This window comes from Schistocerca nitens, chromosome 1 (assembly GCF_023898315.1).
Source record: "Schistocerca nitens isolate TAMUIC-IGC-003100 chromosome 1, iqSchNite1.1, whole genome shotgun sequence".
In the NCBI taxonomy this organism is placed as follows: Eukaryota; Metazoa; Arthropoda; class Insecta; order Orthoptera; family Acrididae; genus Schistocerca; species Schistocerca nitens.
Window position 1 is genome coordinate 1,216,574,826 of NC_064614.1, and position 15,009 is coordinate 1,216,589,834.

Here is a 15,009-nt window from a genome sequence, read left to right on the forward strand (position 1 = left end):
TTAACGACTCTGGACTCAGTTCCATATTTACACACTAGAGTGCAGCATTTATTTTAAAAAGACGCTAAATTGCTGTTCAAAGCCGCCTCGCCGTTCAAAGTCACCCCACTTTACGGTAGTCAAAGTCGTGGAGAAAAATACTATTTTAATCTTTCTCAGATAGCATGTCTTGGAAATGATGCATTACCTCATGACAAGGTACACAGCTATATCAGGGAAACACATTTAATGTTTTAAGTTAAAGATGTTATTTTGATGTTTCATTAACAAACATCATGATGAATTTCATTTTTGAAGTACTTAATTATATTCTTACTTTCTCTACAACTAATAGCAATAACACAAAGCTGACTGAATATTTCTGGTGCTACTTGTCACATATATTGACACATCACAATCACAGGAAGCAGTTCTGCAATAGAACAAACCTGTTATTTTCTTTGTCATTGAGGAAGGCACTTCCTTGATATGTGTTGGAACAGGGATTTTGGTTAATGTATTGACTCTCTCTCATGAGCTGGTGTGGTGCTTCAATCGGTCCAGTAGAAATAATAGGCACTGTTCCATCAATATGTGGTACCTCCACACGAATGTGCACCTTGCTGTTGTTTTGTTTTTCATTACCACTGGTGAATGTAGCTAAGAATGATGGAGCTTCATTGGAAGCTGGACACAGCTTTTTGGATCCAACTTTCACTGTTGCACTTCTCACAGGTAGACCTTCCACCTGAAAATGTAATAATCTAAGTAGGATGTTTTCAATATGACCATGAATATACAGTGGCTATTGCAGTATTCTGATTGTTGTATAAACTAATTACTAATTCTACAAATGTGATTTTCTATGTAGCTGTGAAGTCAGAGACTTAACCTGTGTCATTGATGTGACAAAATATTATCTGAGGGGAATATCAAGAGACTCAATGATTAATTTGTGTAACAGGTTTGATACACCTTTCACATTAAACATCATTTACTGTTTATATGTAACTTAATTAATATAATCAAACATCCTTGATTTCTATATTCTGCATGATAATGAACATGCCAAAATTAAATATTTACTTAATACCAATATTGATTAGCACTCCCTCGATAACCCCTACAAAGTAGCAGTCTGGAATGTGTGTTGATGTACATGTGAATCTATAGTACTGTCTACTGCCACCAGATGGTGTTGCTGCTTCCCATTGGTGGCACATTGCAGCAACACTTGTTCAAGCTTATGAATACACTGGTGGACATCGATAAGACAAAATGGAAGCAGACAAGCATGGGACAATGTGGTTTCTGTAGAAGGAAGGAGTGACTGTTTCAAACATCCATGAGAGATTAGCAGCCATAAGTGCAGATAATCATCAAGTTGCAGATCCATATTTTGTTGGGTATCAGAGTTCTTAGACAGCAGGAACTGTGCTGAAAAATACAAAAGCACTCAGCATGAAGCAACTGCACACAAACCATCACTGCCCTGTGTGTCAATTGATCATGGGGTACAGGTGAATCACATTTGATGAACTTAGAGAAGGCCATGGGTCTATCATGGGGAAGACTCCACAACATTATCCATGAGGATCTGAAGAAGAAGGTGTGTGCACAATGAGGACCCCATCCCCTCTCCATTGCATAGAAACAGAAGTATGTGGAGATACATCAACAGTTGGAGCAACAGTAAAGTGAAGATCAAGTAGAGTTCTTTAAGAGTCTACTTACAATCACAGTCTCATGGTTCTTCCAGAAGACTCCAGAAAAGAAACATCAATCTATGGAGTGGAAGTATACTGTGAGCCCTCAACCTTGAAGTCACAGACAGGACTATTCATACAGAAACAAGTGGTGAATGTGTTCTGGAATGAGGAAGGGATACTGCTGGTGGATTTGCTTGCTCCCAACATGACCCTCAACAGTGATCAGTACTATAGTTCACTGACACATTCAACTACAGTGCCACCAAAATAGGAATTGTGATGTTCCACTCCAACTTGACAATGTGCAGCCACATGCCAGAGGCCAGACCATTTCCACTGTGCGTGAAATGGCATTTACTGTGCTCCACAACCTCCATATTCACTGGATCTGGGTCCTAGCAACTGTGCCCTATTGTTGTTGTTGTAGTCTTCAGTCCTGAGACTGGTTTGATGCAGCTCTCCATGCTACTCTATCCTGTGCAAGCTTCTTCATCTCCCAGTACCTACTGCAACCTACATCCTTCTGAATCTGCTTAGTGTATTGATCTCTTGGTCTCCCTCTACGATTTTTACCCTCCACGCTGCCCTCCAATGCTAAATTTGTGATCCCTTGATGCCTCAAAACATGTCCTACCAACCGATCCCTTCTTCTAGTCAAGTTGTGCCACAAACTTCTCTTCTCCCCAATCCTATTCAATACCTCCTCATTAGTTACGTGATCTACCCACCTTATCTTCAGCATTCTTCTGTAGCACCACATTTCGAAAGCTTCTATTCTCTTCTTGTCCAAACTGGTTATCGTCCATGTTTCACTTCCATACATGGCTACACTCCATACAAATACTTTCAGAAACGACTTCCTGACACTTAAATCTATACTCGATGTTAACAAATTTCTCTTCTTCAGAAACGATTTCCTTGCCATTGCCAGTCTACATTTTATATCCTCTCTACTTCGACCATCATCAGTTATTTTACTCCCCAAATAGCAAAACTCCTTTACTACTTTTAAGTGTCTCACTTCCTAATCTAATCCCCTCAGCGTCACCCGATTTAATTAGACTACATTCCATTATCCTCGTTTTGCTTTTGTTGATGTTCATCTTATATCCTCCTTTCAAGACACTGTCCATTCCGTTCAACTGCTCTTCCAAGTCCTTTGCTGTCTCTGACAGAATTACAATGTCATCGGCGAACCTCAAAGTTTTTACTTCTTCTCCATGAATTTTAATACCTATTCTGAATTTTTCTTTTGTTTCCTTTACTGCTTGCTCAATATACAGATTGAATAACATCGGGGAGAGGCTACAACCCTGTCTCACTCCTTTCCCAACCACTGCTTCCCTTTCATGTCCCTCGACTCTTATAACTGCCATCTGGTTTCTGTACAAATTGTAAATAGCCTTTCGCTCCCTGTATTTTACCCCTGCCACCTTCAGAATTTGAAAGAGAGTATTCCAGTTAACGTTGTCAAAAGCTTTCTCTAAGTCTACAAATGCTAGAAACGTAGGTTTGCCTTTTCTTAATCTTTCTTCTAAGATAAGTTGTAAGGTTAGTATTGCCTCACGTGTTCCAACATTTCTACGGAATCCAAACTGATCTTCCCCGAGGTCCGCTTCTACCAGTTTTTCCATTCGTCTGTAAAGAATTCGCGTTAGTATTTTGCAGCTGTGACTTATTAAACTGATAGTTCGGTAGTTTTCACATCTGTGAACACCTGCTTTCTTTGGTATTGGAATTATTATATTCTTCTTGAAGTCTGTGGGTATTTCGCCTGTCTCATACATCTTGCTCAGCAGATGGTAGAGTTTTGTTAGGAATGGCTCTCCCAAGGCCATCAGTAGTTCTAATGGAATGTTGTCTACTCCCGGGGCCTTGTTTCGACTCAGGTCTTTCAGTGCTCTGTCAAACTCTTCACGCAGTATCTTATCTCCCATTTCATCTACATCCTCTTCCATTTCCATAATATTGTCCTCAAGTACTTCGCCCTTGTATAAACCCTCTATATACTCCTTCCACCTTTCTGCCTTCCCTTCTTTGCTTAGAACTGGGTTGCCATCTGAGCTCTTGATATTCATACAAGTGGTTCTCTTCTCTCCTAAGGTCTCTTTAATTTTCCTGTAGGCAGTATCTATCTTACCCCTAGTGAGACAAGCCTCTACATCCTTACATTTGTCCTCTAGCCATCCCTGCTTAGCCATTTTGCACTTTCTGTCGATCTCATTTTTGAGACGTTTGTATTCCCTTTTGCCTGCTTCATTTACTGCATTTTTATATTTTCTCCTTTCATCAATTAAATTCAATATTTCTTCTATTACCCAAGGATTTCTATTAGCCCTCGTCTTTTTACCTACTTAATCCTCTGCTGCCTTCACTACTTCATCCCTCAGAGCTACCCATTCTTCTTCTACTGTATTTCTTTCCCCCAATCCTGTCAATTGTTCCCTTATGCTCTCCCTGAAACTCTGTACAACCTCTGGTTCTTTCAGTTTATCCAGGTCCCATCTCCTTAAATTCCCACCTTTTTGCAGTTTCTTCAGTTTCAATCTGCAGTTCATAACCAATAGATTGTGGTCAGAATCCACATCTGCCCCTGGAAATGTCTTACAATTTAAAACCTGGTTCCTAAATCTCTGTCTTACCATTATATAATCTATCTGATACCTATTAGTATCTCCAGGATTCTTCCAGGTATACAACCTTCTTTTATGATTCTTGAACCAAGTGTTAGCTATGATTAAGTTATGCTCTGTGCAAAATTCTACAAGGCGGCTTCCTCTTTCATTTCTTCCCCCCAATCCATATTCACCTACTATGTTTCCTTCTCTCCCTTTTCCTACTGACGAATTCCAGTCACCCATGACTATTAAATTTTCGTCTCCCTTCACTACCTGAATAATTTCTTTTATCTCGCCATACATTTCATCAATTTCTTCATCATCTGCAGAGCTAGTTGGCATATAAACTTGTACTACTGTAGTAGGCATGGGCTTTGTGTCTATCTTGGCCACAATAATGCATTCACTATGCTGTTTGTAGTAGCTAACCCGCACTCCTATTTTTTTATTCATTATTAAACCTACTCCTGCATTACCCCTATTTGATTTTGTATTTATAACCCTGTAATCACCTGACCAAAAGTCTTGTTCCTCCTGCCACCGAACTTCACTAATTCCCACTATATCTAACTTTAACCTATCCATTTCAATGAAAGAGGTCGTTGGGCTAAGAAGTTCACCACAAATTATGAACTTTATGCAATCGCCCACCAGTCATCCATGATACTCCCAAATAATGGTTTGTTGCACACATACGGAAACTACCAGAATGATAGCAAAAGTGCATAGACATCGTCAGGAAATATCCATAATATAATCTGTATTCATTTGCTCAGTAAATGGTTCCCGAGGACACAAAAAAATTTTAGTGCCAATCATTTTTGAATGCTCCAAGCAAAATATGTCATATGCTTATGATTTTCATTATCTCGATGTGCAGTGACCTAAAGATATGCCACACCTCCCCCTCTCTCTTCCTCTTTTGTGTAGGGCTGAAATGATTAAGTATCATACGGGATAACAAATGGGCATGAATATTTTTGTGTGGATATTGGCTGAGCTCTTGTCTGCATCTGGCTAAAGATGGCAACTATTTTCAACAAAACATGTAACACTTTCCAGAATGAATCTATCTCTCTGAAACTTCCTGGCAAATTAAAGTTGTGTGCTAGACCATGATTTTAACCTGAATTCAAGTGTTACATGGACTATTCTCTTACTGACTGAGCTACCTATGCACAACACACCCTTACATTCTACTTCCATTAGTACTTCATCTCCTATCTTCCAAACTTCATAGAATTTCTCCTGCAACATGAGCACTTCTTGAAGAAATGATATAGTGGACAACTGGCTTATTCACAGCCTAGGGGACTGTTTCCAGAATGAATCTTTTGCTCATCAATATCCTTTTGTCTAGGGGTGTTAAAGAATACAAGAGAACCGTGTGGTTTTAAGATAGTGGAGAGCTACTGGCAGGAACTAAGCTGTGTGGCAAGTTGTGAATTAACCCTAGATATCTTAGTTGATAGGAACACTGCACAAAAAAGCCAAGCTTCTCAGTTTGAGTCCCAGTTTGGTACACGGTTTCATCTGCCAGGAAGTTTTGAAACAGTGCACATTCTGCTGCAGAGTGACCTGATACACCTTTCTAACGCAATATGGAAATGTCCTCATGTAGTTGTACAAATCCACTGATAACTCTGCTGTCTTTTCTGCCTGAGTGAGATCCGGAAAATATTTATATGTTTTTTATTTCAATGTGTTTATATTAGCTATTACTAAATATATTCACACAATTGTGTTTCATGTGGAGTTAACAGGATCCTTACAAAGTAGTATCCCCTTTCTCAAGTGAGACAGGACTTTGCACAACTTTGACCACCACGATGCATTAGCTGATGGCAAATAAAAACAAGAAATGGGAACCTCATTGTCAAGAGCCACATTGCACTTTATTTTAATAATTGAATGAAAAACAATGAAAAAGAATTGTAGCTGTCCCAAATAACAAATGTTACAAAAATGTTCAGTCCTTGTCTTACACTCAAAGGTGGTTATTGTCTGTAACAGCGCACAATCTGTTGTACGTTATTTTAAAAGTTTGCATTGGGGGTGTAGTCACTGTGTTTAAGGTGATTAATAAACAGTAGTTAAAGAAGAAGTATTCAGAAAAAAAACCATTTGAAGTTTCATGTTTTTGTTATTTACAAATTCCATTTATTGTACCTCAATTTAAAAGAGTTATTGGAAATTTTATCATATAAAAGATAAAGAAGGTTGAACGAATAAAACAAAAATTATGAAACCAAACAATAGAAAATCCAGGATGGAATGTAACAGTATTATGAAAAGGAAAGTTGCTCCTCACCATATAGCAGAGATGCTGAATCACAGATAGGCACAACAAAAAGATTATCACAAATAAGCTTTCGGCCAGCAAGGCCTTTGTCAAAAATAGACCCCCCCGCCCCCCCCCCCCACACACACATACACATGTACATGCATGATTGCTGTCTCTGGTGACTGAAGCCACACTACAGCATGTGGATTCATTTGCCAGAGACTGCAATCATGTGTGTGTGGGTTGCATTTATGTGAGTATGTGTGTTTGTCTGTCATCTATTTTTGATGAAGGCTTTGCTGGTCAAAATCTTATTTGTGACTCAGCATCTCCACTATATGGTGAGTAATATCTTTCCTTTTCATAATATTGTTACATTCCATCCTGGATTTTCCATTGTTTGATTTTTGCCAGTAGAAAGAGTACTATATATTTTACATGAAGCGGTGACGCTGAGAAGGCTAGGTCCACGATGGGTGCCCGATATGTCATTCACTGACACAATAACATGCAAAACTGAAATCATCATCAATGCTAAGGCCAAATAGGGAATGAATCATTTTCTAGATCAAATTGTTTCTGCAGATGAGACAGGGTTTAGTACTTCATATCAGAAATCAGACAGTGATCAAAGCAGTTGGTGGAAGCTTGTAATCCTGCACTAAAAAGGAAAAAGTCAATTGTACCTCCTGAAATGTATATGTTCAGTACTTTTTGGGAGAAAAGAGAGATTCTTTTTACTAATTATCTTGAAACAGTATTCTACAGGTTCTCTAGACCCACTGGATGAAAAGAATATGTGGGAAGAATCCTGGATTGGAATATGTATGGAAAACTATCTTTCATCAGAAAGGTTCTTTGTCTAGATAAAGACTGAGGGATATGAAGCACAATTTTCTGGAGCATCCACTTCCATTCATAAAATTTGGCGACCTCTGACTTCTACCTGTTCTCACACCTAAAGCAGTTTCTGGCTGAAATATATTTTGAGTCTAGTGAAGATTTAGTGGCATTTTTAGACGAGTATTTTCAGGTGCTCACACTACTTAATTTCAACAATGGAGTCTACTCACTGGAAAATGCTGCACAAAATGTATTGACAGGAAAAAGGCCAATATGAAAAAGGACTTTTTACCTAAAAATAAAGTGGAAAACTTAAATAACAAAGACTGTCTACTGTTTTTTCAACAGAGTTTTTACTTTCACAATGTACATTTTGAAGTCACAGCTTCATTGTCAGGGCTTCAGCTGTTAAGAAAGGACCTACACTGTGATGTGAGCATGGCAGAAACATGTATCTATGGGACTTACAATCCATTCTCAGTTGCAGTTTATGAAATTGTATACATTGATGTATGCATAGAACTGTAATTTTTGATAGTTATGTGTTCAATATCTCATAATAAATACTACAATGTGTAATGTATTGTATGTGATATATAATATTAGGGAAAGGCAACCACTCACCTATAGCAGACTGTTATGTGGCATATAGAAACATGTAACAGAAAAGTTTTCCCTGGCTTTCGAACTCTGATGCTTTTTCTAGTAGAAAGTACACAAATTCACACACACAACTACACAGACACATAAATGCACACTGCTGAGACTGTTGCAAAAGTTTTATTGATAACGCAGTTTTGTGAAAAGATTTAGCAGTTTGATTTGCTACATGTCAATTTGCAGATTACAACAATTATTTTAAAACTTTGTCTGTGAAATCAGAATTATTTGATACAGTATCACTAAACTAGTAAGTTTGTCATTAGATCTAATATGAATGCTTTGTACAAAAGTAATAAAATATTAATAATGCATACCTTTTTTCCCCATTCTTCATTCAGTGGGATAGCTGTGCAGCGTATTTTGAACCCAGAAGTAAAGAATATAGGATCTAGCACACGAGGAGCATGTCTTGTACTAAGCATATCAATAGGAGCTGTAGACACTGTCCTGTAAGGATGTCCAGTACCAGTGGAAACCTCCCAGTGTACCATGATGTCTGTGACAGGATCAGAAATACCTGCTGCTGAACACAGTAAGTTAATAGTCTGTCCATAATCTGGATGCTGCACATCACACGGTGTCACACAAGTAACAGGGTATCCTGGTTGCACTTGCATGTTATTGTCAGGAAATTGTGTTCCATTGCTTCCCCATGACAAAATAACTGGGCGTGTTGGCAGAATACGACTTGCTGCAGACCTGGAGTTCCTTGATGAGTTGTTCAGCTGCAATTTTCAAAGCCATATGTCTACAGTGTGGTCAAAGGTAGAGTATGATGTAATTGTTGAGGTAGACCGGTAAACAATAAAATCACAATGTGAGAAGTTCCATGAAATTCCCTCCTCAAAAGTAAAATGATGGGAACAGCCTTAATTATAAACAGAATTACATATGGATACACAGAATAAGCTACATATCAATAAATTCAAATCAATATTTGTGTGTTTCTCGATGAAGCAACTGTTGAAAAAGAGTATCATGAGAAATTTTCCTATAACATTTAATGGTCCTGGAAAGGTTATCGCTGAATGGAATGTTTAAGGCCAAGGCATTTCTGTGTACAAGATACAGAGGAAACAGGATAGAAGGTTGTATAGCTAACATCAGAGTTGTTCAACACATATTTTCACGTCATGCTTGTCATATGGGCTGTACTGTGTTAGTTACACTGGTTGTTACCTGATACATTCAGTCTTATTCATTTCATACATTTATAAGTTTTTTTTGCAGCCCATTCAATGTACTTGTCCATAAGCCTGGATCCAGTATACATGTCAGATTTCATTTGGCAAAAGAGAACTGCTTTGCTGCAGTTGTTGCTTTTGTAGTAAATACTGTAGTCAGCTTCATATTTTATTTCTGCAATGCATTATTCCCATAAAGTGCAACTATACAACACTTTGACTATAAAAGGCAATTTACATGTAGTTGATTACAAATGAGCAAGAAAAGCCCATGATTGATTGTACACCTGAATGAAAGCTACCCCCTTCTTTGTCAAAGAAGGCTTCTCTGCTTCGAAAAATTGATGTTTATATCATCTTTTGTTTCCATGTATTTTTGTCTCTTTGGGCAGAAGAGTCCTGCTGCATTACAATAAACAGTGTTCGCACTGGTTAGGTGCCATTTGTCTGGTGATTGACAAGGAGTATATTACCGTAATTCAGTATTAATACAAACCATCAAAGTTTCAACATGTGTGGGCTTCTGGCAGATGGTCTTTATGATATTCCAACTTAATAAAAGTGAGAATGCAACAGTAAGCTCAACTAACTAGATTGGATTCAGTAAACAGGATAATAATTATCTGGCACATATCATCTGGAAAAAATTGTTGGAGCGCAACACATTTCTCTGGCTTCCATAGTGACATGCAATAAGGTCAATCAAATTCATAAGTACAGGATGTACAACTGGGCATGTGAGAAGCATGATTAAGTTTACACCAGAATATTGGAATATTTGGTCCAATGCTTTGTTGCAGGTCATGCTGTAAGCCAACTTTACTGAAAACCGCAATCGGCTTAAACTGAAGGCCATTTCAGATGACACTAAAGATACTCGCAATATAAATAGCATCTGCCCTTTCTCTTTGTTAGTCATTATACTGGCTTCAATGATGTAATTGTGCAACTGTTTGACGCAGAGTCTTTTATCATTATACAGTTTCAGTGAATTCAGTTTCTGCAGTAAAATGACTGGGGAACAAACCTTTTATTTGAGGCAATGTAATGGCATTACTGGAACAGTCAAAGAATTTAAAAATTTTGCAGTTTATTTCCACACTATTATGGAAAGGAAAGTTGCTACTCACCATATAGCAGTGATGCTGAGTTGCAGATAGGCACAATAAAAAGACTGCCACAAATACACCTTTCACCCAGAAAGGCCTTCGTCAAAATTACATGACAGACACACGCATACACAATCACACAAATGCAGCTCACACACACATGCCTGCAGTCTGAGGCAACTGAGGCCACACTGCCAGGCATTTGCGACTCAGAGTTACATCTTTAAATGTTTTTGTGTAGCAGAACGTGCATGTTTTGACCATTTTCCTAATGATGCACATTTGGATGTTCATTGTATTTTTTTGTGGAATCATAATGGAATCCCTCAAGTTCTAAATTGTGATTTCTATGTATTGAAACTCCTAGATATTCAGGTAGAGTGGCCATTCTTTCTCTATTTTTTTATTCATTTGATATTGATTACCTGAGTCATATTTTCTAACTGAACTTACTCTAATTCACATCTCTTTGTTAATGTTTGCTTTTTGTTATTCACTTTGCCTTTCTCTTATTTGTTGAACTCCTTCTTGAAATTTCATAAATCATCTTTCTATTTCTTCCTCTGTTTTGTTTCTACGTGCTGCATTTCTTCTTTGCAAATTCACATACAGTTGCATAAACACTGTCATATGCTTTGTCGTTTTATATACAACAACTATTTCACAAAATAAATCATTATACAGGGTGATACAATTGCCCCTACCAATGTTTTATGCAACCTAGAAAGTTATATTTGGTCTTCAAAGACCACATGCAAGGTGTTCATATTCTTTTGCTCACTATGCACAAACTATTAGTCCTACAGAAAAATTGAACAGGATATGTTTGTAGGAAATTTAATGTAGTTAAATTTTATAATGGATTATGTTTCCACAGGAAGCTGTGTTTTCATAGTTATTCAAGAAAAACGTACAAAAGTGACCTTCAAACACACCTCTACCCTCACACTCACCCCTCACCAGTGAGAATTTCTAGTACGTTATTCATGAAATTCCCTCCTACCACTGTACACAAATTTGCAACTACATGAATTATTCTCCATATTCAACCTTTTTTTTGTCTCTATTGTTTGGAGTATTATAACGGCAACATAGTCAGCTGTTTCAGTGATGTTATTAGTATAAGTGAGCCTGTGAGGGTGATGAAAGAAAAAATCATTTTTGTAAATGTAATGCTAAAACTAATTACATTGACAGATCAATTCAGAGTTAATCATTACAGCCAATGGTTTTGCAGTCAGCAGGTCTGACAAATACAAAGATATAATCGTTTATTTTATGCTGTTAAAACTCACAGAACTGTTAGGCAAAATTCATCCAATCACCAATTTTACAATTTTAGTGCTCAACTAAACTGGTAATATAATAAAGCCAGTTAATAAAGACCAAAAACAGTCCAATGTGGGAAATAATTTGCGCAGTAACAAATTTTTGTACAGTGGTAGGAGGAGTGTCATGAACAACATACTAAAAATCCTGTCTGGTGGGGGGCTTAGTGTGGAGGTAGGCTGGTATTTGAAGGTCTCTTTTGTAGGTTTTTCTTGAATAACCTGAAAACTACAGCTTCTGGCGAAAACGTACCCCAGTACAAAATTTAACTACAATAATTTTCCTACAAAAAACTACTGTTCATTTTTTATGAGGATTTAGGCTCATAATTACTGTAATTACTGATAATAACATTATTATAGTGTTAAGTCGCATATATCTTCAAAGGTTTTGGAAGTTTCTGGGAAAATCTGGTTCAAAAGATACTTTCTAGAAAATTCTGATTATATCTCCATCCCTCACTGATACATGAAATGCCACTCACCATGACCAAACTCCCTTACTAAAAGCAGGAGACCAACGGCTATCTACCACCACAACCACAATTTTTGTGCCAGTGCTTGGTCATGGAAAAAGTGTGTCTTTATGTACACACATTTGCCTTATATATATGTTGATTTTGGTTACCTTATGTGACTAGCTAGGAGAGAATATGACAAACATGAGTTACAGATTAAGTTTAGTCCAATGACACAGTAAAAAATTCATCATTCATGAAATCTTTTATGCAAGTTATTTTAACAGTAATTGTTATAAATATGTGTGGCTAAGTACTGAGTATTTCTCTCACTCCCCCTTCTCTCTCTCTCTCTCTCCCTCTCTCCCTCCCTCCCTCCCTCCCTCCCTCCCTCCCTCCCTCCCTCCCTCCCTCCCTCCCTCCCTCCCTCCCTCCCTCCCTCCCTCCCTCCCTCCCTCCCTCCTCACCCACCCCTTTTTTCTCTCTTTTTGAAGAGACAGAATGTTATGTATACTTACCAGAACTGTAACTGTTGAAATTTCACCCAGGATTGTAGGATGTTCAGCTTTCAGTGTTAATGAGAAACTGCGAGTGGTTGTTTTATAAAACTGCTTCAGTCTGACATGCACTGGCAAGCTTGTGACATATGGTGCAAACAGTAGCCTCTGTGAGTAAGATTCATAGTCTACAAGAGACTGCGCTGTCCCTTCTTCAGATAGAATGCTGACAACTGATTCCATATTCATACCTCCTGTTCGGAGTACCTTTAATGTAAATAAACAGCTAGTTTTAAAAATGTAATGGCAAAAGGTATAGTCTTTCTGAATATAAACCATTATCCAATACAAATTAAGAGAACATAATTTGACTCACAAACCACAAATTAATCAATAATTTTTATTGTATATTTCAGCGTCAGGTCACGTAAACATACCATAATCACATGATTTGAATATGTTGCATACTCGGTGCAGCACTTAACTCTGGAGAAATTTCAATCCGAATTTCCTGCCATATCACAGTTCCACTGGAGTTGTGATTGGTGTTCTTGAAGGCCATATGCATCTAGTAAACATTCAGAATCTCAAAATGACCGAGATATTATGGACAAGTGTGGAGTACAACGAAAGAGCCATGATTGCCAAAAGTCTTCGCACTGGGCATTCACCCACTAAAATAGTTTGATTCTTCGGGTACCCAAGATCAATAATAACAATATTGTGGACAAGTATAATGCTTAAGAGAAGCCTGGGGTTCTCATCCTAGGCATTGTGTTCAATGAGGGGGATATCAGGCCATTATATTTCTTTGAAAAGGGACAAGCTGTCACAAAAGAAGTTTATCTGCAAGTATTGACAAATGTTGTGAAACTGTGGATGGTAACTATAGCCTTGGGGAGACAAAATGTCTTTCAACAAGATGATGCACCAGCTCATACAAGCCATTGTGTCCAAAACTGACTCTCGGATAATATTGACATGTTTTGATCAAAACAGTTCTGGTCCCTGAATAGCCCAGGTTAGAACTCCCTTGACTACTATGTTTGGTGTGTACTTGAAAGTGTTACCATTAAGACGAGGCACGCTAATGTCACGTCTCTATGCACTGCCATCAAAGATGCATTCGTGAATATGGACAGCTCTGTTTTAAAGAGTGCAAGCGATCCTTTCAGAACAAGATTGGAGGCAGTTATTGTGATTGAAGAGGATTACACTGAGTAAAGTTACTCTTGAAAGATACCACTACTTATATGTAAAAGAATTTTCAATTTGATTTGTATCTCATTTTAATATATTTGCTTTTAAACGAAAGTTTCATTCATCTGGATTTAAGCATCACACCCTGTAGTAATTCGTCAAAGCAATTTCCAATAAATCCAAACTGGTACCTTTGTGAGACCAGAGGCTGAAATACATAACAAATAAATTAGTTCACAAGACAGCCATAATGTTTCTGCACAGTATGATGCCTGGTTTGTGTACAAATTTGTCATTCTTAACTGCACTGAGAAAGGTAACAAGTCTTTAGTTATTGCTGAATTCATCATATTACCCTGATTTCAGCAAAGTAATGTTGATGATAATGAATATATAACATTGCAGTAAATGAAATAAAAAACTTTCTTCAAAAATTAATTTTCTGGTGTGAAGCACAATTCCAGATGGAACATATCCTGGGTAAAATATTAATTCTCTGATAAATAAATTAAAGTACATGTAGATGAACGGAAGTCACATATGGACAAGACAAATCTACCTATAGCAATTAGCAATTAGTGAAGAAAAAATGGCAGTTTTGATAGCATAAGAGATAAAAACTGAAACAGATTTGCACTTTTAATAAAAAAGATGAGATTCTCATAACACTATAGGAAAATTAAAAATTCGCAGATATTTAGATCTACAGGTGTATTGTGTATAAAAGAACATCAGTTATTGTGATATAACACTATCTTCTTGGGGATTGCAACTAAGGTAAATAAATATTAATTCTACAGAAGTATTCGTTAATTGTATGAGGGTCATTTTGACATGTGACCGCATACCCCCCCCCCCCCCCCCCCCCCCCCATCACCACTGCTGACCGACCACTGATCTTGGCACTCATCTGCTTCAGTTTGGCAGCAGCTACAATCCAATATGGGTGATCACTGCTTAGATGTGTAGCTTTAAAATATGTGACAAAATTGGTGATCCCACCAGGTGTGATGTGCATAGTGTTATTCGCTTTTTAAATACAGTGTTACCCACTTCTTAGACAAAAAAAAAATCCAACCCATTGAAATTTATAGACAGATAATTGAGGTTTACAGTAATGTGATGAACAAATTAGCA

The 15,009-nt window shown here is 37.6% G+C and overlaps 1 protein-coding gene across 1 annotated transcript in view; it reads right to left on the reverse strand.

The window, feature by feature from the left end:
- Positions 1-15,009, reverse strand: part of LOC126201327 (extracellular matrix organizing protein FRAS1-like) — a 422,703-nt gene that overhangs the window by 102,181 nt on the left and 305,513 nt on the right. The window contains exons 10-12 of the mRNA XM_049936776.1: positions 12,694-12,939; positions 8,411-8,821; positions 429-727 (exon numbers count right to left, since the gene is read on the reverse strand). Coding sequence (XP_049792733.1) covers positions 429-727; positions 8,411-8,821; positions 12,694-12,939 — 956 coding nt within the window. The remainder of the gene's footprint in view (positions 1-428; positions 728-8,410; positions 8,822-12,693; positions 12,940-15,009) is intronic.